The sequence below is a fragment of the Poecilia reticulata genome, chromosome 3 (genome assembly GCF_904066995.2).
Source record: "Poecilia reticulata chromosome 3, P_reticulata-male-v2, whole genome shotgun sequence".
NCBI lineage: Eukaryota > Metazoa > Chordata > Actinopteri > Cyprinodontiformes > Poeciliidae > Poecilia > Poecilia reticulata.
In genome coordinates this window covers 31,642,526-31,669,740 of record NC_088832.1, presented here as the reverse complement: position 1 = coordinate 31,669,740, position 27,215 = coordinate 31,642,526, and the positions used below count along the sequence as shown (strand labels likewise).

General features: G+C 37.1%; 1 protein-coding gene across 2 annotated transcripts in view; it reads left to right on the top strand.

The window, feature by feature from the left end:
• Positions 1-27,215, top strand: part of LOC103462905 (protein kinase C-binding protein NELL1) — a 237,735-nt gene that overhangs the window by 177,354 nt on the left and 33,166 nt on the right. For both annotated transcript variants that reach the window (XM_008405946.3, XM_081605463.1), the window contains one exon: positions 4,023-4,145. In XM_008405946.3, coding sequence (XP_008404168.2) covers positions 4,023-4,145 — 123 coding nt within the window. The remainder of the gene's footprint in view (positions 1-4,022; positions 4,146-27,215) is intronic.

Below are 27,215 nucleotides of genomic sequence, written 5' to 3'. Positions count from 1 at the left end.
TAATTTGTTTCCCGCTCATAATATCTGGCTTGTGTTTGTGTATTATTTTTTTTTTACACATTAATTCAGTCTGTCCATCTGTTGGTGTACAGAAGTAACTTCAACTCACTCAGCCGACACTAAACAACATATGAGTATTTCAGTGTTTTACGTTGCTGCCCACTTTATCAGCTCTCAACATTAACCTACTAAATATTTAACCATGTTACATCACAATTTAAATCTCATAAACTCCGCTTCACTTCCTACCTCTACTTTATAGTTCAGCATGTGGAAGAAATCCATGGGATGATGAAGGCAAAATCATTTCTCCTGGTCGCTGCAGGGCTTCATGAGCACCACTCATTAATTAAGCAGAATACATTAGTCATGACTCCCACCTAGCTTTTGTACATTGATGAAGTGTGTGTGCATGTGTGTGTGTGTGCGTGTGTGTGCCTGTGTGCGTGTGCATGCACGTGTGCGCATGTCTGAATTGTAAGTGTACTCAGCTGTAGGCAACGTCCTGACATTCACTTGTTTTTATGTTACAGAAGATACATAAACTATTGAGCCATGTTGTAAAAATGATCTCTTTAGCATATCACTAATCATTGTGTAAAATCATGTTTGGTTCTAATTGAACATTGATTTCCTGCACTGTACATCAATAACCTCATTTTGTTTAAATGCAGATGTGTAATTATTATTTTGTGCTTGTCTAAGGATTCTGTTTTAGGAGCCAGACGTTTTACTCAACAATCTGTGTAGACGTAGACTGAGGTTGGCTCAGAAAGCTTTATTAGATGATTCCATGATGTTATATGTTATGCTAAAAGCAAGAAAAAAAAAGTGATATTAAAATACAAACGCTTCACATAACTGTTAAATTACTTTGTATGATGATTCATGGAACAAAAACTTTCTTTTCAATAATCTTGCTTCTAGCTGAACAAAGGATCAAAGGTGATTTTTTTTAAGGGTGCAAAAGTCTGAACTGTGCCGGGAATAAGTGTACCGGATTTATACCACGAGACTGAGCATAAGCTTGATTAGAAAATGAATGACACTCAATAATCTTTTAATCTTGCTTTTCTTCTTTTCATAATTATTGGAAGGGGAAGTCATAGTGACAAAAAAAACATAATTGCAAAGACTGTTGGATTCTACAATTCATAAAGAGAAGCTCAGAGTTCTGAAATGTGGTGAAGTCAAAATCTTTCAGATTCAAAGATTTAAGCTGGTTTTAAAAAATGTTATTTTAGATGGTATCAGTAACTAAATCACAACAAGCAAAGCAGAGAAGATCCAACTGACTTAAATAGATTTTGCACACAGTTTATCAGTTTAAACAAGAAACAAAGTATTTTATAACCAGTTGAAACAGGATATAGAGGTTTTTTACACTTGTTTACAGGATTTACGCATACATCCTTAAGGGAGAGGTTTTGTTTTTTTTACAGTGCTTGTTGTAAACCTGCTGACTAGGTGCCAATATTCCGCTTAGAAAATCGCCGGCTTAAGTCCCACCACTCTCCTAGTTCCCAATGAGAACCCATGTCAAGTGGCCCTTCACCTCCAGCCGCATCTTAGATCCAGTCTCTCCCCTCTCTCAGCTCACACAACCATCAGGGCTGATCACTGGAGATTTCATTATGAAGGACTTGTGCATGAGAGCCTGCAATTTAACGTTCCTAGGAGTGACTGTAATCAATTTTATGAACAAAATCCAGGATGTCATAAACCACCGTCTGTTAGGATTTCTGAAGGAGAACTTCCTCTGCCTCTTCGATATCATCTATTCCAGTTGTGTCCAAACTTTTTGTGGACAGTGAGGGGCTGCAAAAAATTATATTAAAACTAACTTTTTATGTCTTATTTTATTTTATTTTTTCTGCTCAGTGATAAACTAAAACTGTAAAATGATCTATAAATTGACAAAATAGTTTGATTTTTGTTGAAAATTAATCTGCAAATCGCTGTCGATGCAAAACATATAAGGTTTTGCACAGGTCCAGAGTTTCTCTCATTTTGGAGTTGATTGTTTTCTTATTTGGACTCTAGATGATTTGTGTTTGAGTAAAAATAGGTGGAATTTTGTGGTTCTGATACTCAAAAGCTAAGATGAATTCAAAAACATTAATTAATGGTAATTTTCTTTTTAATAGGTGCTATTTATCCGTCTTTTTAGATCAGATAGACTTCACACCTTTCATCATTCAGTGCAGATCATTGCATTCCAGTTCTACTGAAAACAGAGACGATTATCTCCCTCAACCTGCTGGTCAGTCCAATTAAGATTAATGTTCATCTAGTCCCAGTCACTGTGGGACCAGTTTGAACAGTATGTGCTTTACTGAACCTGGTATTTAAACCTGCTTTAATTATTCGGTTCCTGGTTTTGTAACCTCCAGACATTTTGAAAAAAGTCACACCAAACAAGCTAATGGTGAATAATGCATGACCATATATTATCATTTACTACACAGACAAAAGGTCTAAAGGAGTGGAAATGTAAAAAAGTGTAATTGTGAAGATAAATCTTATTTCATTATGTTTTTTTATGACATAGTTTTTGTGTGTATGTATCTATCTGCTGTTGTTTGAGGCTATTTTTAAAGCTCGCTTTCTTTTATTTTCAGCATATGCCATGTATAGTGTTATGTTGGATGGAGGAAAGTAGTGGATAAAAGCAAGATGGGGAAAAAAGCCTTAACCAATAAATATGTGAAGGCCACAAAGACATAATATGAATTTGAACAGAAGATATGGTAGATGCTGCTTTTCCTCTGTCAGCTTGTTTTGCAGTATTGCAGTTTGTTCTTTTTAAATTTCATGTTCTCACCTGCATTGTCCTTCCCTGTTTATTTATTACAGCATGGCAGGTTTTTAAAATGTCACATACATTGGTTTTTGTGTTGTGCATTTTGTCTACCTTGTAAAACTGAACAAGTTGTATAATCCCATCCCTACATACTCAATGGAAATCCACAAAAACATCATACATTTTTGTTCTGGGGTTTATTCTCAAATGTTATAACTAACCTTGTTCCTTTGTTTAATACAAATTGAATCTGAATGGTGTAATCCCTGGACATTGCTTTAGAGTCTAGATTAAAGTTTAGATTTTGATTTGTATGTGGAAACATCAACAAGAATCTCCAGTTTTTTTGTCTGGCAACAATCCCATGTTCTGACAACAACCTTGAAAGCTTGAACTTTTTTGACACTCTTAACTGCAATGTAAGAAACGTAGTTCATTTTGCCAAACAATCGGAAAAAGATTGAATATGAGAAAAATACATTGCAGGAAATGCAAAGGTAGCTTTTTTTGTTAGAAACTGGCTGAAAAATGGGACAATCACTGAAGTCTAAACAAGAGCACACAAGGTTACAATGTGTTTTTTAAAAAAACAACACAAATATTATTTTGGTTATTAAATATTTCCTTAAAAAGCAATTTTTCCTTAAAAAGCAATTATGTAAAATAAAACATTTTCTTTCAGTGTAAGACATTTTTTGAACATCTTTAAAGAAATGTGCAAACAAAAGTTCAGTTGCTTTGTTGACTTGAGATACTTTAACCTATTTCCAGTATTTTGTGTCCCTGTGGCTCCTTGTGGTTTCTGCATCTAAAAACTGGCCTAAGTGACTCTGATTCGAAGCAGTCAGCCTGCACACCTGGCATTCATCAGCTGTTGTTTTTTATGCATCTATTGTTAATTGGGGTTATTTGTGGACCACTCACTGTCATGACTCAGCACACTTGTAATCCACTGTGGGAATGACAAGCATGAAGGTTGATTGTAAACATAGTTGTTCAAAGAGCGGGTTGTTGACACGATAGAATCTTGGCTTCAGTTTTATTTAGCTAAATAATCACAGCTTTTCTATTCAGATTGCTGCTGAACGTCCTCTCATAGCTGACTTTCTATTGCCTCTTGGAAAAAAAAGAGAAAATGACTTTTCCATCTTTAACACAACAAAAATACAGATGTACTGGACCATTATGATGGCAGACTTTCTCTTTCCGTCTCCCGCAGAGCATGATGAGTGTGCCAGTGGCCAAAGCTTGTGTGATGAGAATGCCATCTGCACCAACACCATCAGAGGACACCTGTGTACCTGCAAGCCAGGCTATGTGGGGAACGGCACCATCTGCAGAGGTAAGATCCTGCCCTGGAACAGCCCTCTGGACACAGAGCAACATCCTTAAGCTTTCCTCACATCTGACTGGAGCTCATCTGACTGGTGCTTGATGCCAACACGGTTCTCTCCATCCTTAAATCACCTAACCAGGCAGCAGCTGCAGCAGAGATGATGAAAATTGATTCTAGACCAGTTTCAGCCTGTTTTCACACAGCCTCTCCAGCATTGTTCTCCCTGTTGACCTGTTACCCCAGCACCTTGCCTGGTTTGCACACCATTGGCTAGAATTAAGCACCTGTTTTCTGAAGTGTGTGTTGCTCTTTCAAAACTTGCACCTCATCAAACTTTTTGCACTCAGACATTTCATTTATTTATATCTATTTATGTTTTTGTCATTAGCAGATTTTATTTGTGCCCTATTTTTAGGTATGCTGCATTACCGTATTTTCCGCACTATAAAGCGCACCTAAAAACCTTCAATTTCCTCAAAAGCCGACAGTGCGTCTTATAATCTGGTGCGCCTTATCTATGGACCAATATTGAGCCACAACAGGTCTAGCAACTACGGTAAGCAGCCGCCGACTTCATTTTCACCTGTAGAAGAAGCGCTCGGTGCATGCTGGGATAGTTGTCAGAAAGCTGGTTTGTTAATAAAGTTTGACTGACCTATCTTCCTACCGACCTGATAATCAGGTCGTCTGCAGATCATTTAGCACCACGTTCTTCACAAACATGCTGTGCGCGAACGGATAAGGGTGACCATCGTCCGGCCACGCCCCGGCCCAGTCGCGGAAGGCTCTCCTCGTCGACGGGAGTCGGACTGTTTTGTTGACATTCACTTTAGTGCAGCTCCATCTAGTGGATGCATAACGTAACTCCAGCCTCTACTGTAGCGTCTATTCTATGCACCTTTTAATCCGGTGCGCCTTATAGTGCGGAAAATACGGCAGTTAACTTTGGGAAACTACAAAATCATAAACATGGTAAACATCTATATGCATATGACCTAATAAACTACAGCATTCACTGTTTCCGCTCTTTTTTGAAATACCATTAACAGGCACATCAAAAAAAGCAATCTCATTCTTTTGTTTTTGTAATTACGGATGTTAGTACAATTTTCATTAAAGCTGTTTTTCCCCCTGTCAGACCAACTTCTTTTTACTAAAAGATAGAGACGAAGTAAAACATTATTAGATGAAGTTTTGTTTTAAGGTCCTATATTTTGAGGTTCTCTTATTTGAATAAAGTTAAATGACCCGACTTAGCTGAGGTTGCCAATCATGCTGGTAATTTAAATTCAGCACAGTAATTTAAACTGCAGTTTTTATGTGGGTCTGTGTTGACCATTGCCTCCCTCATCTCCCTTCTGTGCTCTGTAACTGTTTTAGTATGCTAATAATGTGTATTTTCGTCAAGTGCTTTGGATTCGCACAATGTCTCGATAGGATGTAATGCAAATAAGATGAGTTTTAAATAATTTGGACTGCCTGGGTAATGTTGGGGGAAACAAGAAAGCCAGTAACAACTCAAGTAGCATCTAAAGAGACTCGTTAGACTGCTGGCTTCTTCTATGTACCAGAGGAACTTTGCAGCAATGTGTGGCCCTAATGAAAAAAAAAAAAACGCCACTAAAGTCCATCATAAATTCTACAAAATGAGGCGTGTCATTATGGCAGCTTGACTCCTGCATTTTTCTGAGAAATGACGACACACATAAGTAAGTAAAACATAGAGGATACTGCGCATGTGTACATCAGATCTGTAGTGAGGTCATTTCAAAGTATCAATCCTGTTTTCAAAATAGCAATCCAGTTTTTAATCCAGAAAGACGGGAACTAAATTATTGTTATCACCGTTAAACCCGGAAAGATACATTTTTAGAAACTCATCTTTTCTAAAATATTTATTGCTGTTTAGTTGTGAAAACAAAAATATGACATATAGAATAGGAATTATTATGTCCATCCATTGTTTTACCCACTTTTAATATTGACTGTTAGCATAGTTCTTTTCCCTAGAAACAAGAACTCAAGGAAATACAGTTGTTGCCTCTGTGCAACCCTGAAAAAGCATTAAAATAAGAACTACAAGTTCTGTGATTTGAGAAAATACAACATATGCCATGGCAAGTTGGTAAAGCAAATAGCTTGCAAAAGTGTTTAGAGCAAGATCTCCATGGTTGTACATAATTTATATTCAAACTAACACAAAATGCACATTGCAAAAAGATTATTCAGCAATAGAATTTGTTGAGCGTACAGAAGAAAGAGTTTTCCACAACTAATATTTTTATGCATATTAAAACAGTTTGCTTCTCTCTATCAAATTTTCCCACAGGTCTGTTTGTCAAGCGGTGTTTATATGCTCACATTGTAATTTCAAGTGAAGTCTTGGGGAAACATTTTCAGGTGTGGTTCATAGTTCCTGTTAATGTCCTATAATAATACTTCAAACTAAGAATTATGTGGCCTGAAAACCTTTTGCTGTCTAGTCCTCCTCATTTCCTGGTCAGTGTAAATTTGCCTTTTTTAGGCAAGCAATAGAAGTAATAGATGAGAAGTTCTTTAATTCTAAAACTTTATTTTCAACTTGCATGACTGGAAACAAACATCTGCAGTCTCACACAATTTGTTCTTTATCTCAGATTACACATCTATGTTTTGGTTCTGTGCAACTGTTGTCACAACGTCCAACTGGAACTGATTTAATTCATTATTTTGTTTTACTCTGCAGAAAAATGTAGAAACTATATGAAAACAGTAAAAACTATGTTTTTGCATAATGCTTAAAACACATTTGAATGGTAAGATTACGAATTTCTTAGTTTCCGAGCATTTTTCTGTATATTATTTAGTTAATATTCACTGCCTACTCAATCATATTGCTTCATTTGTAAATAAAAACATCCCATCAGCTTGCATGAATTTCTTTCATGAAAGTTTCATGACTTGGTGCATATGCTTGGCAGCTTTCCAAGTTATTAGAGCGTCATTAAACCTGATAAGGCTTTGGGTTTCAGACCTGCTTAAGCATGATCTTAAGTCTCACTACTTAAACGTGAGTCAACAGATATAGTCATTTCTTTAATGTGCTATGAGATATTGTGATAATCTTTTATTTGGTTAATGAAAATCACAAAACCTCAATCATGGATAAATTTGACAATTTCCTAATTTTATCTTGTTATGTCAGTAATTAGGCCTTGGAAGCATCTGGTCAGTAAGATCAAGATGAAACTTTATAACAAGATAGCAGTGACTCAGGACAGTGATTTCTGAAGATGTGTATTCCAGTGCTCATTTCCTCTATGTGCCAAAGTTTTTATTTTGGCGCTCAAAAGCAAGAGTAGCATATTAATAAAAATAAAGACACACTGACCCCACAGTTAAATCCCAATTCAAATTTTTGTGTTATTCTTTTTTTTTTTTATCTGACTCATATTTCTCTATAAAAACCTCACTGAGGCTTTGGAAAAAGTTGAACACATAGAAAATTACTACAATTTCAAACATTTCTAAACTCTTTTTGTCTGATCACTTAGCTTCTGGTTTGAACCAAAGCTTTAAAATGTCGCTTTCTTGTCAACTTTTTTAAAATTTTTTATTGCAGTTCATCCAGGGTGTAAGAAAATGGTGGGGTCGGGAGGGTTGCTGGTGCCTCTCCAGCTAGCGTACCGGGCGAGTGGCGGGGTACACCCTGGACAGGTCGCCGGTCTGTCGCAGGGCAACACAGAGACAGACAGGACACACACCCATGCACACACACACCTAGGGGCAATTTGGAGAGACCAATTAACCTGACAGTCATGTTTTTGGACCGTATTGCGGTTAAAAGCTACAATTTATTTCAAATATTTAGTGTTATACTGACTAGTGTGGGACATAAGAGAGAATGTAAATGAGAACGTGTAGTGTGCTGCAGTCAGTGTACATCTTTATGACAAAGACGGCAAAAGGATGAAAGAGAGACAGATTAAAAATACAAACAGGAGCATCATTGATCAGAGGGAGAGGATTGTCATCTTCTCTAATCAAATGCAAAACGGATATTAGAATGAGAAGCAGGTAGAGAGCAGGTCTAGAAATAGATCAATGTCATTTTCAAGTGGCTTCCCTACAGATGAGCTTTTGTAGTTTCTTGATACTCACACAGAATAAAAACAAATGTACGTGCAGACTCATGCATACAAAAATGTGAAAAGAAAACTGACCAACAAAGTTCTAAAAATCCCCAAACAGTCCTAAGAATGTGAATAATTGATTTGAGCACAGAGATAATTCAGGATGGACTCCACCTATCATAGAATAGATGTCATGGTTCTCAAAATGGACCGTAGAAAAACTACGATGCTGTGCCAAAAAATGGTAAACAACGAAGATCTATATAGTGGAATGAATTAGTGATCCGGTGCATTACCTCTGCTCACACTGTGAAATATATGTTTATTTGAGTGGATGCACTTTGCCGGGGTCTGACGATAAACATCTCTCGAGGCTAATTAAGTTATCTAAGTGGCTCACTGCAAGACAATTCAAATGGTTTACTGGCTCGTACAGCATCCCCCGCCCCCAAACAAATATTCAGTGTTGTGTTCATTCTAATACGCAATGGGAGTTTAACAGTTGCTTTATTGAGAATATTCACTCTTTGCAAGCAGGTTTTTATGGAAATGGACGAGGGAATAAACTTGGCTTTAGGTTTGTTGGTGTAATCATTAAAAAGACAACTCTAGACCACGCTTTATTTACACATCACACCGACATACACTCTAAAAAGAAAAAGTTGAACGAACTTAATTGAATTGCTTCTATGGGTAACAAGCAATTCAATTAAGTTTATCCAACTTAATATATTCTAATCATCCAACTCAATTAATTATTTCAAGTAAAGTCAAAGTAAAAAGGTCCTTTAAGGAAAAGATTTGTAACTTTTAAATTAGAGTATATTTAGAGGACACTGTAAAAAGAGTTTTCCAAAGTATTTAGTTTGGAACTACTTAAAAGTTTGAGCTGACTTTCTGTACAATTAAGGCAAACAGATTTTAAATGTTTATTAGAAGAAAATAAATGATTCGAGTAAGAGTGACTTAAATCTGTTATCTTAAACATACTTAATACATTTGTTAAATAAAATTAACAAATTGAGTTGGATGATTAGAATATATTGAATTGGTTAAACTTAATAAATTAAGTTGGATAAACTTAATTGAATTGCTTGTTACCTATGGAAGCAATTCAATTAAGTTGGTTCAACTATTTAGTGTAAGCTTTGAGTTAAATGAACATAAAGTAAGTTGGCATAGCAAAAGCAAAAGAATGAAGTTAAATTAATGTAAATAAGTCCATAAGATGAACTTCAGCCCAAAAAACACTTTTTAGAATGTAGTATGACTTGATTATTGGGAATTTATCTAATAACCGCAAAGCAGTAAAAAAAATTCACCATAAATTCATAACTTATATACTTTTCTTCAATGCCCATCCTAAAGGCCTCAGTGTGTGACAAGCAGATTTCCTTGCAATTGCATTGAAGAACTTAAATGATTCACCCAAGTTGCATGGATTTGATTGTTTTCCTGTCAGGACTAAGTTGGTGACTCCAAATGATCTAAAGTTATTTAGCATTTTAACTAAAGAATAGAAAGTTAATTAATTCTAGATGACAAATAGTAAAAACTCTTAACAATAAAACAACCCTCATTCATGGAATCTAGATAATTAGCGCGTACACACCGAACGTTTATGACAGTGACAATCCTACTCACTGATAATATTTGTCAGAAAATCCTGAGAATGTCATTAAAACTTACTGCATCTTGCCTGTTCTGTTCTGACCAATTAGTAATATGTGAAAAGGGGAGTTGGGGTATCCTGTCTCGACTTCCCCCTCCCTCCTGAGACCTCATTACTTTGTGATGGCAAAAGGGCCGGCCAATCGACTTGTGACTCCCATCTCATTCCCCTCATACATCATCGCTGCCCTTTGTGGGATAAGAAATTAGTGTGTCTGCATGTGTGTGTGTGTGTGTGACTGCACCCCCTCAGCTTGTCGCCATTAATGTTAGTGAGGAAAAAATAAAAGTGTTTTTTTTTCTTGAAAAATGAGACCATTACAAAGGGAGCAAAATTTGGTTTCAGTGCTAGAAATATATCAATTGCTTGCAGTGGTGGAGAAAGTACTGAAAAAATTTACTTAAGTAAAAGTACAAATACACAGTCAAAAATGTACTTAAGTAAAAGTCAAAGTACCACATTAACATTTTACTTAAGTAAAAGTAAAAAAGTCCTGGCTTTTAAAAATACTTAAGTATTAAAAGTAAAAGTACTCGCTGAATGCATTACCTAATCGCTAATATCATTAAGTGTGCCGATCGTATTTAATTTTAATACATCAGAAATGTGCCATTTTAATTAACACTACCATAGATTAAACATGTTCTTATTGTGTTTATTCTCTGTAACAGTTTAGGCTTAGATATGTGATTCTATGAATCATAATTTCAGGGATGGAAACATTTTGTCTCCTGTCCTAACATAACATGAACTTCATTAGTCACATTTATTTAGAAAGAAATCTAACTGAAAGGGGATGTAAAGAAGGTGTGGGCAGGGTGGAGGACATGCAACCAAGGAGCCATGTAGCAGAGTTGTAGTCAAGATCACCGAACCCGAGACCAAGACCAGCGCCCCGCGCTACATGACACAATAACATTAAGTTTACCTATCAAAATTGGTTTTCAGATTGATCTGAAAGATCCACATTCCCATAAAAACACTTAGATATTAAATACTTAGAGCTGAAATATATTTAACCAGTATCAATTAAAACTCACTTCATTCTGTTTTGCTTTCATCGCTGTGCTACAATCCGCAGATGTCTCCTGCTATCCCTAGAAAAATAACGCCCTGGGCGGTTGCCCATATTGCATATGTCAGAAACCACAAATGAAACATCGCAATTAACGGTAAATAACGTTCAACTATGAACACTGTCCAACGGCTTAACAAGTAACCAAGCAGAAGGAGCACCGTGACTGTTTTCATCCTCCCTCCCACTGCGATGTTTGCCACCATGACAGGAGATGAAATCAATCAATGAGCAATGAGCATGCTCTGTGTTCATACGTTCAACTTTTACTTATTCAGCGATTAAATGAATGTCTATATATATATATATATATATATATATATATATATATATATATATAGCTACCGCAGTGTACACGAGAACAAAGAACGGCTCTCAGTGAGGCTTCAGTCCTTTAGGACTTAGTAAAGATCCGTCCAGAAGAATCGGATCGTTCCTGAATGTCATATCACTATATTGCAGACTTTGGTCACAGCGTTGTCCCATATATGCGACACCTCAGTCAACACCTCCACACAATAATTCAGCGCATGAATGACAACTTTTTTTCATCAGATGCAACATGTGTCTCAGTACAGCTAGCTTTGCTAGCACAGATCTTACCTTTCTTTAAGCTTTCCTTCCAAGTGACGCTAAAAGTTGGACGAAGTCCCACCGTCTGTGAAAGCGAAGCGCTGCTGATTTTACATGTCGCCATATCAATTTATGCAGCGCTATAAACATCTCCTCCCGCTCAGAGGAAACCACTGCGCATGTCTGGAGCTCCGCGTGCGAGTAAAGGTGGAGCCGATGGGTGACAACAGACACTAAGTCACGTTATTGCTCGGATTTTACGGCGCCACCTTAAATCCCTGAACTTCACATTTTAACGGAAAAAAAGAGCAACGCGACTTGGATGTAACGAGTAACGCGCAGTTTTGTAGAAATGTAGTGAAGTAGAAAGTACAGATACTTACTGTAAAATGTAGTGGAGTAAAAGTAGAAAGTATCCATTATTAAATCTACTTAAGTAAAGTACAGATACACGAAAACTGTACTTAAGTACAGTAACGAAGTACATGTACTTCGTTACTTCCCACCACTGATTGCTTGTTACCAGATGAGCAGGTGAATTCCCTTAAGAAAATCTCTAAAAACTATATTGAACTTGCTTTTAAAAAAAATTAGCAAATTTCATTTCCAAAGGTAGAACTCAACCTGTTGTCTCTGTTGATAATTTAAGAGTAACAAGTACAGCGAACACAGCAATAATGATTCAAACATTCAGGTTTCTGTTCTAAAAAGAAAACTCTCTCCAAACCTTTAGCCCCTGTTAAAGCTCACAGATGGATGAGTCATGAGTTACAGCTACACATGATGAACAAGTTGTCTGACAGCATTTATTTTGTGACTCACTACTTTATCTTAAAAACCTTCAAAACGTGCAACAGAACAGAGCATTCATTTTCTCAGTATCACTCAGAAGAGTCGCAACGACTGGTAGTGTTTTGTGAAAATTCATCGAACATTACCAACGTAATTTAATACTGAATGACGGAAAAACCTTAAATTGTCAGACATGTTGACCAACATTCATCTCTTCTAACCTTGCAACTTTAAAAAAAATCTTAAACTGCTGCTTGATGTGAACTGGTTTAGTATATTTTGTTATCCAAACCTTAGGGTTTTCTTTTTTGTAGGCTTTCAGAAAAGGTGTTTGATTAAAAATGATAGATTGATGTTCCTAATAAACCGATAAGATGTGTCACAACAAAGCACTTTTATTACCAATGAATGTATGTATAACTACAGTTCAAACTACAAATATTTACTCAAAACAGACACTGAAATCAGAAACACAGTAGTTTCATACATCTGATCTCCCAATGTCCTGCTCCTGGATTAAATGCCTCGTTTGATAGAAGCTCAATTTTTTTTCAAACATTCTACTCGTGCTGACATTTCCTGACATTAAGACATTTCCTGTCTCACCCAACAATCTTCTGGATATGGTTAGAAGTAACTCACTCATGTATGTTATGCCATAAGTAATATTGGTTTCTGCCCACCTGTCTTTTCAGGTGGGCAGAAATGATAGCTTGGTGCCATCTTGGATCACTGTTTGGGTATTAACATCTTCTCTAAAAGACACAGAACTGGCCTGATTTGGTTAGTGTAAGATCTCAAAGTAGAACTCAAGTTAACCAGTGAAACTGTTCAATGGATCAGAGAGGAAAACAGCTGGTCATGCTCCCTTAGGAACTGTTTAAAGGCTGTTAAATCGCATCAGGTAACCAGATGATTATAGTAAAAGAACCAGCTGTTTCTGGGAGACCAAATTGCTGCATCATTCCTTGTACAAATGCCACAACATTTAAGGAACTGAGAGAAAAGGCTGTTGAAAACATAAATGTCAGGTGATGACATCAAAAACATTTCCAACTCACTGGGCATCTTTCTTCAATTGAAGCTGTCATTGAGACACTGAAAGAGGATGGCATTTACTAAATCTGTCTAGAGCTGCTTGTTCTCACAAACTGAATGACTGTGCAGGAAAAGCTCTGGTGAGAGAGGCCACCGAGAAACCTACAATCACAGTGAAGCAATTAAAACTTTCAGTGTTTCAGATGGAAGAGATTGTGTATTAACTGCTGCATCAGTTATTTTCCAGTCAAAGCTGTGAGGAAGAACGACATGCAGAAAGTAACTGTTGTAAAAATCTCATTAAATTAAATTTGAAAGTCTCCCAACGGCATGTGGAAGACACAAACGTCAACTTCATTAGCACACCTGTTTCAGGTGATCAATTCAGCAAAAACCTGCCAGTCATTAGTTGAAGTCATTTGTGGGGAAGCACGGAAACACCTACAACATGCATTGCATTGTTCCTTGAAGACGAGGGTTGAACAGCACTGAACCAGAGTTGAGTATTAATCTAAACATGAAAAGATATTTTATAAAATCAAGCAGACATTGAGATTGAAAATGTTGTCAATATGTCAATGTGTGGTGTGATGCCAGTGAATTGGGAGAAAAAACCATTGATATGCTGGTCGCAGGCATCAAACAGCCTTTTCCTTTTTCATATGATGTGTTGAACATCCTCTGGCTGTTTCTGTAAGGCTCAAAGGCAATGGAACATGTTCAACTAATACCAAACAGAACAATTCAATTAAGTAAATGTATATTATGGCTCTGCATGTAAATATGCACATATTATGCTGTACATAATTCTTCCTGTTTAACATTATTGTGGTGCAAGTAAAAAATGTAGCAGAAAGTGCCAGAAAGTGCCAAGTGTCAGCAGGTATTTTAAGAACCTGCCCACATCGTTCCCTTTTTGTTCTTGGGTATAAAACCCAATGCTCCCAGTTTGATTCTCATTCATTGGACACCAGCAGATTACTACCAGAGTGAAGCTATCAGACTTCTCCTGATGGGACCCTGTAACGCAATTGAAACGTGTCTACAGTGTGCTGCTCAGTGGGGTGATTCCTTCTTTCTCTGTTTTTTTTTTTTTTTTGGTCTGTAATCTGGAGGGAGCTCAGGGAGTCCAGACATATTCACTGTAATCAGTCAGGCTACTGTGGTCAACCTACTTTTGCTTCCTTGTTGACTGTTGATTATACCTCATGCGGCTTTAATTGCTGGAGAATAATTAGGGGTAATATGGCTGCTATGTGAGCCTTTTGCCCCATTAGTGATGGTTAACGACACTGCTGCAGACATTGTGATGATTTTCACTTCACTTCTTTTGAAAGAATGGTTAGTCCAGGAGGCATTGCTATCAGACGCCTGAACCACCTCAGCTGGAGGACAAGCAGCATTTTTAAGGCTACATCCCGAATATTTGGGCCCATTAACCATCTCTAAACCTGAACCCTAAAGTGGAGAAACCATAGCCACTTGCATATGGGATTTCATTTATTTGATCTAAATTTCATGGCCTTCGGTGAGCATCAAAATCCAAACTATCTATCATGATCTTTGCTTTTTGACTCAGTTGTTTTTTTGTTGTTGTTTTTATTATGCTAGGTCAATCCAATATTCATACTGATACTGATGAGACCCTAGTTTGTCTATCCATTTCCACTCCATCTTAAAATCCTCCTCTGCTAAAGGCAGAGACCGTCTTTTGACCAAGAATTTGCGGTTTACTTTTTTATAGTTGAGAACCAACCCCACGGCTTCACACTGGGCAGTAAACCACTCCAATTCACTCTGAAGGTCAAGGCCTGAGGAACCCATTAGGATCACATTATTTGGAAAAGTGAAGATGAAAAAATGAGTTTTTCAAGAAAGTCGCCGTTTTTTTTTTTTCTCACTGATCTAAAACAGGATCAGTGACAACAGAGAGCCGTAGTGGAGTCACACCTCCTCTGGGAATACACCATTAAGAAGATACTTGGCATAGTGCCTGTAGTCCTTTCTTCAGGTGTCAGAGAGTTTTCAGGAAGTTTCTTGAGGCCAACTTAATTTTTCATAACCTCTCCACATTCTTCCCATACCTGAGTTTTCACTGCTGTGTTCCAAGAATAGTAGTGTTGCATCAAAAACCCAGGTCACGCTTTGGGGGTGAGATGCTAAGAAATGTAATGCCTTGATCTTTGGATGCACCATCTGGCCCCCTTTTGTCCTGATCCCTGTAACTGTGTAGATTGCACATTCATAAAGAAAGGCCTCCACCTCAGGAGCCATTTATACTGCAACTAATTACTTGGAATGAGAGGAACTGTGAAGAAATGAGGGGTTAAGAATCCCCTTACTCCTTTTCTTTACCGCCTTACCTCATTCTTTTGTACAGCACTTCACTTTGGGACAAAAAAATAGTCCACCATTATGTCATCTCCCTCAGAATCCAATAAATGGGCCACAGTGGTTCAGACGGAATATGGTGTAAGATTATAGATCAGCATTGTTCCTGGTGCAAGCCTAATGATCAGCAGCCTATTGCAGAACCTTTGTCAGCAGCAGAATGAGTGAGCTAATCTTGTTAATGGTCCGTTTCATTCCCTTGGACGGGTTTGTGTAGACAAAGGGAATTTAAATGGAGAGGATTTGAGTAGTGAGAACAGAAGCATTGACTCATGCTTTTCTCATTTTCTATCAGAGATAATCACAGAGGAGCCGGGTTGCAACCAGCTAACGGATAGCAGTGAAACCTAGATTAATGTGTTCCGATTCATTCAACAAGCAGGGGAGGGGAAGAGGGGCTGTTGCTGAAGGGAAGGGAAAAGAAAATTTGTGGTGGGTAGCGGAATTCAGCCTTCATTTCCTCCACAAGTAGGAAGCATTTGAATTTTTCTACACATAATTATTCATTCTCCACCTTTTTTTTTTAAGGAACAAAGCATTTAGTGGTACTTCCACCATGCAGTTTCATGCTCAAGGGCATTTTTTTCTCCCGTCTTAACTGGTGGAAACTACATTGTCTGAAGCTGTGATTAATTCCCAATGCGAAGGAGAACATATCGCCACAAAAAGCATGACTTGTTTTTCGAAGCATTGTACCAATTATCATTTGAGGCAATTATGCTTAGTCTGTGTCATACTGTTAGATGTAGCCGCTGTGCAGTAAAGAAAAAATCATCTCATGCATTCTGCTCAGATACACAGATACACTCTTGTAATGTAATATCCAGCAGGCTGTCCTCATTCTGTCAAGTCTGTTTTGCATTTTGCCTTCAATCAGTCTTATAATGGGGATATTTTGAAGTATTAAACCAGTGATACGAATGATTTAGTGATACTTGTCAGTTTTGCTTCATGGTACAGAAAGAAAATACGAATAACCAGAAACCATATTTATAATTTCCTCCCCTGTATAGATGTGTAAAAAAGCTGTAAATCTGTTAAATCTGTGAAGCAGCACTCAAACTCTAGAAGTTGTTTTTTTATTATTTTGTTTAATTATTGAGTTATTTTTCTTTTTATCAGTAGTAATAATAAACAGAAGATGAAATCAGGTGTTTTTGTTTTTTTCTGCTTTAAAGTACCTTGAGACAACAGACAAAAACAACCGGAGCTTCAACAAAACAGGCTGAATTTTTTAATATTTTTGAAAATATGCAAAAATAACTGTAACTGTTAGAGCTAGTTTAAAACTAAACTAAAGTTTTAGGCACAAGAGTTTAGAAATATAGTAGAACATGAATTTACTGTAAGACTTTTTGGTTATCTTTCCCATGCTGTCAATACATACTGGAGTATTGCACTGATAAAAAAACATCCTTCATTACATACAAAATGGCATTTAATCTTATAATATCTTACAATAATATCATTTTGAGTCTTTGTGTACATCACAAATTGCATATAGTGGATAAATAATGCATGGATTTATCTGTTGATGAAATAGTTCCTGTTAGCTTTTGTAGGTTTAATTTCTCTAGATAGTTTCTCCCCTGTCCAATTAACTGAAGATTCAAATAAAGCAAATGTAGCATAGACCCAAACACACTCCTCTTTAATATTTTATGAACGATATTGGATTTTGTTTACTCTAATGAAATGAAAAAAAATTATCTAGCGCATTGCTGTGGTGTAAAAAGGGTCAGGATCCCAAGACATACGGCCGTAAAGCTCAAACCTTGGAGGCACCAGGCTCTGAAACACTTCAGCTCAGATGTTCAAGTCCGGTCTGATTTGTGGTTGGCTGCAGGCTCCACACATACATAAATAATTATGACCAAGTAAAATAAATACAGAAAAGATGGATTCCAGAAAATAACTTTATTCTCATTATATTCTGGAGAAGCCGTCAGAGTTGGTGCTGTGACTTTAAGTTCTTAGCAAACATTAACAATGAACAGCAAGTATTTCAATTATAGGTTCGCATGTGGAAAGCCAAGACCAATTGTATCATAGACGTCATAGCAGAAGTGAGTAATTTTACCGGGGATATAATCCTTTCACTGATTGACCAGGAAATGTTGCTTTCAAAACCATTATGGCATTTTCAGAGAAAAACAGCAGTCAGAGAACAAAAAACTGTTACCACGTTGAGATTTCCTTTGTTGAAAAACCGAGGAAATGCAGTTGTCTGCGAGGGAATTGATGATATGACAGTTTCTCCTGCATACTCTTTAATGCCAGCTGTTCCTCCTCCTGATCTGACCTAAACTGGCACGAAAACACACACACACCCCAAAAGTCTGCATCTCAACTGCAGGCTGGATTTAATGCAGATTTCATTGTTGTCACTTCAATCACTATGAGTCTTTCTTCTGTTATCTCCTGTCTGTTTCCCGCTTCTCATCCATCCTCTGCCTTTTTCCCGTGCTGTCTATCAGGATGACAGGCTTTCCACTCAGTCATTTTGAAGACTTTTTGGTGGTTATACTGTTCAGCATTTTATTTTTTTTTTGTCTTATTTTTTTGTGCGTGTGGATCAGGAAGTGTGGAGACAGATATTGTTTTAATTCACTTATTGGGCTGAGTGATTCTCATTTTATAAAGAGCTAATTAGAGAGGAAGCACCAATACTGAAAGGAACAAACATTGAAAATGCAGATTATTAACTGCATGTGCTTTCTTGAAGCTTCCTGTTGTTTATGTCACCATACATTAAGTTAACAAGAGACAACAATGTACAATAATTGCCTACTGTTACTGTATGTTATGCAAAACGACATACAGTCCATGCATCATCATTTTACCTTGTCTGAATTCTACAGTAAATCAGTTACATCTCAGATAAACTGAACTAGTTTCTCAATTTTTCTATGGACATTTATTCTTCGAGTGTTTATTGGCAATATGAGTTATGAGCCTTTAAAAGATGTGAAATTACTGGAGATAAAACTGGAACAATTTAAGTGTTTGATTCTTCTAATAACCTGAATAACCTGATGCTATCTGAGGTCGGATGACCTGGAATGATAGTCAACAAAAAGGAGAAAGATTAGATGTTTAATCAGCGCCTTACTTTCCAACCGGTCTTTAGAGCGAAGCAGGTTAAAGCACGCTTTCACCCAAATTATAAACAGAAATCCGATTATAAGTTGTATCTAAATGCTGAGATTCAACTCAAACACTAATAAAACCAAACTGTGGTGCCTGATTCCAGAAAAACATACTTTTAATTTTTTTTTTCTGCTGTGAGCATCCCAAGCTACTTTCCAATAATCTCTTTTGTGGATGGATGGAGGAACGGAGTCATTTGATTATTCTCTTGTTTTGAAGGAGCATAAACAGTGGATTTCCCCTTGTAGGTAAAACTGTAAACAAGTAAAACAGAATTGTCTTGTTGTAATCAAATCTGGCTCTGCATGATGCATCTCCCCCCTCCAGATTCCAGCAACGTGGGTCATAGTCAATTCCGCCACTACATCTCGCCTCTCAGCAGTAAACTTCTTCTTATCAGAGAGCTGAGCCGCAGCAGAGCTCGTAGAAAACAGTGGTGTCATTTGCCTACCTGTGAGTTTGTCGTTAATGGATTCAGACGGAGGGAGTCGCTTATCCTGCACCACCCTCCGCTATGAAGGCTCCTCACACCGAGCTGCCAAGGACGTCCCTGTTCCTCCCCCTGGCTGCTCTGATGGGTTCATGCCCCTGTGACTTTTCCACAGATAAGAACGGATAAAATTATTCAGACCTAGTGTGAACAGCTCATTAATGTCTGCCACACACTGATTCTGCTGCAAAGCAGGTACAGAGACAAATTCCCATTTTATTTGTTGAGTTGCTTGTCAACAGTTGCTTTTTTCTTTTTTAATATGGAAATTGGAGAATGGGAAAAAAAAGATCATGGAGGAAAAAAAAATACAATAACTACTTTACTGTTCTGTAAGATTTTTTTCTACAATCTGAACATATTTACATAAAACACTTGGCTTTCGTATAATTACTTCATCATGCTATTTAAGTGTTTATTTTCTTAGTGAATATTAATCAGTCTATGAATAAAAGCTATTTCTTTGCTGCACTTTGTAAGAACTTCTTGCATAAATAGCATGATATACTTACCATTTGTTACATTGCAAAGCAAAAGTTGATTTTGAGATTAAACTTAAATAACGTCTGATTCCTGAAAAACCTTCCAGCCAAATGATCATACTAACATTTAACTTGCAAAGGGTGCAAAGAGGGGTCCCCAATGTAAAAACAGATCAGGCTTTTGACAAAACGTTTGAAACTCTTTAAACCGAGGGAAAGTGTTGTCCAAGCGTTTTGCTATGAGGCTCAAAATCATCGAGCTGAAAACACTTGTGGGCCATCAGAATGACAAAAAGAACATTTGCCATGTTTGTTTCTTTTTCAACTGCTGAACTATATATAAACATGCAATATTTTAAATAAATTGGTTCATAAACGAATCTTTAAATGACACGATGATCTCATTAAAAACAGGGCTAGGATTTCTATTTTTTGGACTTATTTAATTAGTTAAAAATAGTTATAGCTAAATAATTAGTTTGTCAACTTAGAAGTGCTTTAGAATTTTATGACAACTTTTCATTTCATGGTCAAATGGATGTTCAAATGTGTGACTTGTTTATTACACCCCTAGTGTGAAACTTATTTCCTTAGTAAAAGACATATAATTTAACATATGTAATACTTTTAACACCCACTTTTGCACAGTACTTGAATAGTAAGTAAATCATTATGTGACACACTAATCACCCAAAATAAAAGTTAGCAGGGAAGCCATAGGGGGGAAAGTAAAGCTTCTACATGGAGGCAGATGTTGTTATGGAGTCTACTACTGCAGCTTTAGTTGAACATGGAATATTTCATGAAAGTACTTTGAAATGAAGCATCCCTTTTATCATGAGAAACAGTTTTTTTTTAAAAAGAGTTCTATGTCTTAGCCAGAGGCACTAAAGCTGTTTGCTTAAATGTGTGAAAGTGTCTTGGGGAAAAGAAAGAAAGAAAAAAAAAGCACTGGTGTTGTCTTTGATGAATAATTGAAGAATGAATGCTTGTTTTCATGTACATATGGTAATTGTGCAGAATCTTGTGCCATTCTGTTATAGAGGTACAGTGTGAGCAGGAGAAGCAGATATTAGATGATCAGTCTGGCTGTCTGATCAGGTGGAGCCTGCAGTTGATGCCAAACACACATCATCCATCTTTTCTCAGTTCAACCTGTCTCTCGTCTAGACCTACACTTTTAAGCCATAAGGAATTTTTGTCTTCACAACCGATGCTGACTTGATAATTAGGACAGTTTTTCTGTAAAAACCCCAAATGGTTGTGAATATAATAATAAGTAGATTAAATTCTGAAATACTCTGTCCAGCCTGTCTGATACCAACAACCATTCCAATGCTCGGTTTAAACTTCATTCAGTAACTCATTTCTATCACATCTATCTCGATACCCTAAGTTGCTTCCACGTCATTGACTGATTTCCAATTTGCATTAAGCAATTTAACAACTTTTCCCTAATATTTTGACCAGAGTACATGCGTGTCACTGTGAAAACTTGGACACAGTTTTCTTTTCAGATGATCACAGACTAACGGCTCTTTCACAAAACACAGCAAAGCAGGATTAAGGCACCTTCCGGTGTTTGGTGAAAGGATTGATGCATAGAAGTCACTCCGCCTCTGTTACTCCCCTGATTCAAAAAGTGATGGAGTATCAGGGCCTCAACCAACTACGATGGGGGCAAACCGGCTTTCTGCTTTGTGGGATTTATGCACTGATGATATATTCTATGTGAGGCCAGGCAGAAGCAGGATTCGAAACCATAAACATGGCTCAAGTAATTTCAGCCAACAATAGAGGGCTCGAGGATATGAATGCATAATTTCAATGTAAAGCTCTAATAACATAATTACTATGCCGAGTTAGTCCGGCATTATTCTTTTGAAAATGACTATATGGAGAGACTTACGATGTAGATTTTTATCCATGGTGCTGATGTTGATCCAGCATGACATCTCCTGTCGTCTGAGGCTTTTCATTTTATAATTTGTACACTTTCACTCTCACCAAATCCAATTATGATTTATGAATAGTCGGATGAAGCTTGGAGGCAGCTTGTCTTTTAGTTCCTGCGTCTGCCGTTTTACTTTTTCAAAGCGTTACAGCCTGACTTGAAGGGGAAGTATTATGTAAAGTCGGCTTTTCTGAGCTTTACACCATGTTATATTTTTCCCTCATCAAAAACAAACCTGGAGTGTTGCCTTGATTCTTTCATGCATGTTTGAGAAATTGCTTAGTCTCCCATGGCAACCATTTAGCTGGGCAAAACCTCCTCCTCTGAAACTAACTCCTCTGGCTCCTTCAGACTAGCCAGCAGCTAGTTGTTAAAGGGCAGAAGAGCACAGACGTCTTGAAAGTGGAGTTTTATAAAGAGCAGGAGTTTTTAGAGACAGAGCCCCAATTTCAAGGTGTTAAATTATGAAGTCATATTTGATATGTATATGGCTTGTAACATAGTTACTTGATTTTGCTATAAAATGACACTATGTGCCTGGAAAACACATAGCACAGTCTGTCACCTGATTCCCCAATCATCCTTAAGACATTTGGATGAAACAAATGCAAGCAGCAACTTTAAATTTTTACTGTATGGACAGCAATTTTGCTATTTAGCAACACAAAGCTGGAAGAAATTTGAAGACAAAACAAAAAAGTGTCATGAACGTAAAAATGACTTGATGTTTTTAAAGGGGAGATCATGAACCTCTATGGAGCGTTTTGAGCACAGCTGTTGTATAAAACGGTTTTAAAGCCTGTGTGCATTTATTTCAGTCTTCTGTCTAACAAGCTATTCAAACCTCAACATTTACTTAGCTGTCTGATGCCATCTGTTTGTACGACGAACTTTTCAAATCATTTTGAGATGAAGTCATGTTTTATCTGTTGGGCTTTGTGCAATTAAGGATTTCACAGCTGCGAACCGACGGCTGAACTGAAAATGTACGACACTGTACCAAAACATGGAAATTGTTTTGGCACAGTGATTAGTCACAATGACAATAATTAGCCACAATAACTCCAGTTCATTCCCAGGAAACAAAAATAATTGCTTATTGTAAAATGGCATTGTACAGTGAACAAACGAATGATCCAGCTCAAACATCTGAATCAAACTGATGGGCAGCACAGATATAACAATGCATAACCTTCATATTTCTCAGTTTGCTCTCTAATGTCTTAGATATCCAGATAGGATGTAATTCTGAAGATTTGCTTGTAGCAATCCACCCTAAGGGCCAGTTTAAAATGTGTGGACGGTCTTTCCGAGGCAAGAAATCTCTGGAAGCACCTGGCAGAATTAATTGTCATGTCAGCAGTATTGATCAACCACCCTTTCAACACTGTGCAGATACATTATGGCAGTAAAAACCTTCTTTAATGCATCTTTAATCCATGCCGACGGCCTGGCCCAAGCTCTTATTGTCTTGTAAGTGCAGTCATTATCTGTGATGTTCGGTAAAATGCCCAACAGAGAGTTCTGCTAAAGGTGAATTACGTTTACCCTGATGCATAACGAAATGAGGCATTTGTATGACTAAAAGGGCTGGCAGTTCTTCTTTCTCAGTACTGGCTTTGGTCTCCTCAGCCCCCTCTTGCAGCAGACGGTAAACCTCTGTGTGTGTGTTTATGCCGGCTGTTGTGCATTCATTAGTGAGAAAGCTCAGCAAAAATTATACACATCCTGTGCAACAAAGAGGCAGGAGGCATCTTTCGTCCTCTGAGATTAGGGTTGCAGATGAGGCAGTGCAGAAGCTGTGTTCATCCATTATCAAGGTGCACTTTCCCTGCTCTTTCAGAAGTAATGAATGGTGTTTTCACGAGGGATATGCATGCTCTATTGTGCTTTCTCTCTGACTTTTCATTGGAAGCTGCATCTCTTGGAAGATATACTTATAGATTTAAAACCTCTACAAAAAAAACCCTTTCTTAAAAAGGAAAGATAGAAATCAAATCCCTTTAACTATGTTGCCTGATGTCTCAGGTGAGCTGAGTCGATACTAAAAAGTGGAGTGGAACGCTACAGACTAATGATCAGCCACAGGCAGTCATTTGAGCATGCATATTGTTTATGCAGCAAGGCCAGACTCTACACACATTCACATGTTTCTTAGCTGGAAAGAAGTTTAAAGCAACTCCCAGACATGCTGCTAAGACCACTTCATATCTATATCCATATAACATATCTACAGTTTATATTTATTGTAAAGATTACTTTACTATAAATCTACATGTGTAAGTCAGGACATTTAATTTTTTTGCAGAATTTGCAGCTGCATTTCCCTTGACCATATAGATACTGTCCACAACTTGACATTTCAAAAATAACTTTGCTTAATGGAAACATGCCAATTTTGAAAAACGTTTTGGCTCTACCAAGAGGTTTTTTTTTTTGGCCACATTGGAAAAGGTTTCATTTGCAAAACTGCAATTTAAAAACTTTTTTGGCACCTCAGCCAGAAGATAACAGGAATAAACTTATTCACATGTGATTTTATTTGCATTTCTTATAATGGAAGCACAGCAATTGCACAATTAGCATAATATGCATAAAGTTTTGCAGACATTTGTAGTGGAGATGCAGCTAACTGCTGCATTTTACTCTTTGAATTAGATGCTTATTCTGAAACATGACTTAATTTTGCAATTTAAAATCGTGCTTCAACATTAAGATGGCTGCATCAAATATATAATCAAATATCAAAAGTATATTTCAATTTCTTTTCAAAAATGTTTAATACTCACAGTGATCACAACTCTTACAGCCCAAAGGTTTTGGGTTGTGCTTCAAATCTTGCCACTTATGTAAAATCATGTGTGTTTAAACATTCATAATGCTTTTGAAAGCTCTAGTCTTGAGGTTGCCACTGTGTTTCAACCACAGGATTTGACTTTTGCCAAGGTGTCACTCTCTCGTTTTCTTTTTTTACTTTAACTAACGATCGCCTGTCTCTCTTAAGCTGAAAGTTAAATGTTATTTTTCATGCATAATCTATTATTCCCTACTAGTGGTCGGTTATTAGCTAATATGATCAGGTCAGGTTGCTGCCATTAATGAAGTAACATTGTCACTTAGTTCCTGCTGTGACATTTGTGAAACATTTCCATACAGCAGTGGTTCCTAAATGCGTAGATCATGGTGTTTCCAAGTTACAGTGACCACACGTAAAAATGTTAAAATGTCCTTAAAAGCTGTGGTCACCTGGAGAATAAAGATATTATTTCATTCTCTATTTAGTCCTGATCTTTGTATGCCATTAAAAAAAGCAAACTTGATCTGCTACACATTCATTTTAGCTGTATTGCAATAGATGTTTCAGTTCTTTAGTTAGTGGAGAGCCAATTAGTTTCTGTTCCAACATATTTATGATATCAACACCCTGGATGGGTTCTATGACAGCAACAGGTTTACCTGACTGGCTTGTTGGAATGATCAATTCATTAAAGATGTGCTGCTCAGAAAAACAAAGTTAGCTAGCTGCTCTGGGCACTTTTCCCGTTCCTGATGGGTTTTGCTGAAATCCTAGAGTTCACTTTTCTGAAACACAAAACACTTATAGTGGGAATTAAAACATAATTTTCCTAAATCTATGAGGTCATAATGTCTTAAATGTGTGATGATCAGGAGGTTACAATCTGCATCATGCTACTGTTGCTAAACCAGCATAGATGCTAATCATGACATCAGTTCTGTTCTACCAGTTTTAGGACCGTTTTTTTCCTTAATAGCACAATGTAAATTGTGGAATATTCACTGGCTTTCCTGCTCTTAATTCCAGGATGGCTCCTTGGATGCCCAACGAGCGTAAATGCGGTGGCTTGCCATGATGCAGAGTGGAATGATTTCATTCTTGCCACCCCACTGGAAAGCAATCTATGGCATGTAATGGGGAACTCAAATAGCAAATCTATGAGTATAAGCATGTCTCAGGAAGTCACGAGTCAGCAACCGTCTCACTTAAGCAGAGAGATGGTTTAGCTGGAGGTCAAGATGAGTATATTGAAGGAAGGTTTTCGTCTCCTCACAACCCCGGGACAGAATGCATCTGTTCCTGTTGCGCCGGTCCTGGTAATGTTGTGTTAGGGCATCACAGATTGCAGAGGAAAATGGAAATTTAAGATGAGTAAGAATTGACTCAAGAAAAGCAGATATAGGACAGGGATGATAGAGCAACTTCTTTTTGTGAGAGATAACAGCTTTTGTGAAGCCTTAGTGGAATCAATGGTAAACTTCAGGTTTTTTGTGACAGAAAGTAGGAAACAAACATCACTGTCTACTGGCACAAGAAAGGAAATGGGAGAGAATACAATACAACAACACCTCTCTGTATTTTTTGTGCGTGTGTGTGTGTGTGTGTGTGAATGTGAAATACCACTTGTCTTCCGTGTTCCCCACAGTGTTTGTAGAAGCTCAGCAATGCATTTCTGATTCTCCTTTCAATCCTGCCTGAAAATGGAAAATCACAGCCACGTCTTGAAAGGCTGCACATATATATGGCAGGAAAACAGCAACACTTCTTTTTCTGTTTTCTATGTGAGCTGTAATTAGTTACTTGCTATTTAAAAAAAAACTGAAGTGTTGTTCTAGATTATGTAAGTCATTGGAATACAGCTGAAGGTTGATATTAGAGTAAGTTCATGAAGTTCCATTTGCTGAATTGGAATTCCTAATATATTCGTTGCCTGTTTGGTTTTTCTTTTTGTGGTTTTACGATCTGTTTTCAAGATCTTTGAGAAAAACTGGATTTTAAAAGTGAATCCAGTTTTCCTATTGTGTTATTTTAAACAAAGGAATGAGCTGCTTTTACGTGAGTTTTGTTTCCTTTAGTGATAACATTTGTGGGTTAACATTGACACTTGGAAGCTAAAATGATAAATTAAAATGGGTATGCTGGATCAAATGAATATGAGGGAATTATAACTTTTACAATTAGACAAAAGTTTTCAATAAAAAATTAATTCACAGAATTTGAATCTACTGAACTTTTTAATTCAACAAAATGAAGAAGCAAATCTTATAAATGCCAGTAGAAATAACACTCCAGGAAATGCCTGAGCACCTGCTGAACCTTCCTTTTTGCTGTGATGGAGGCAACTATAAACTGGGATATACTGGGATAAATTCATACTGGAAATATGCTCATTTCCAGTATGACTTTAGAAAATCCCACCCGTCACACTGATCTGGTGATGATGCCCCTCCATCTCATTGTGCCTTTAGCTGATCAAGCATTTTGCTGATCAAGTTGAAATGATAATTATAGCAGGAAATGAATCGTGCCAATATAAATGTAATTAATTTT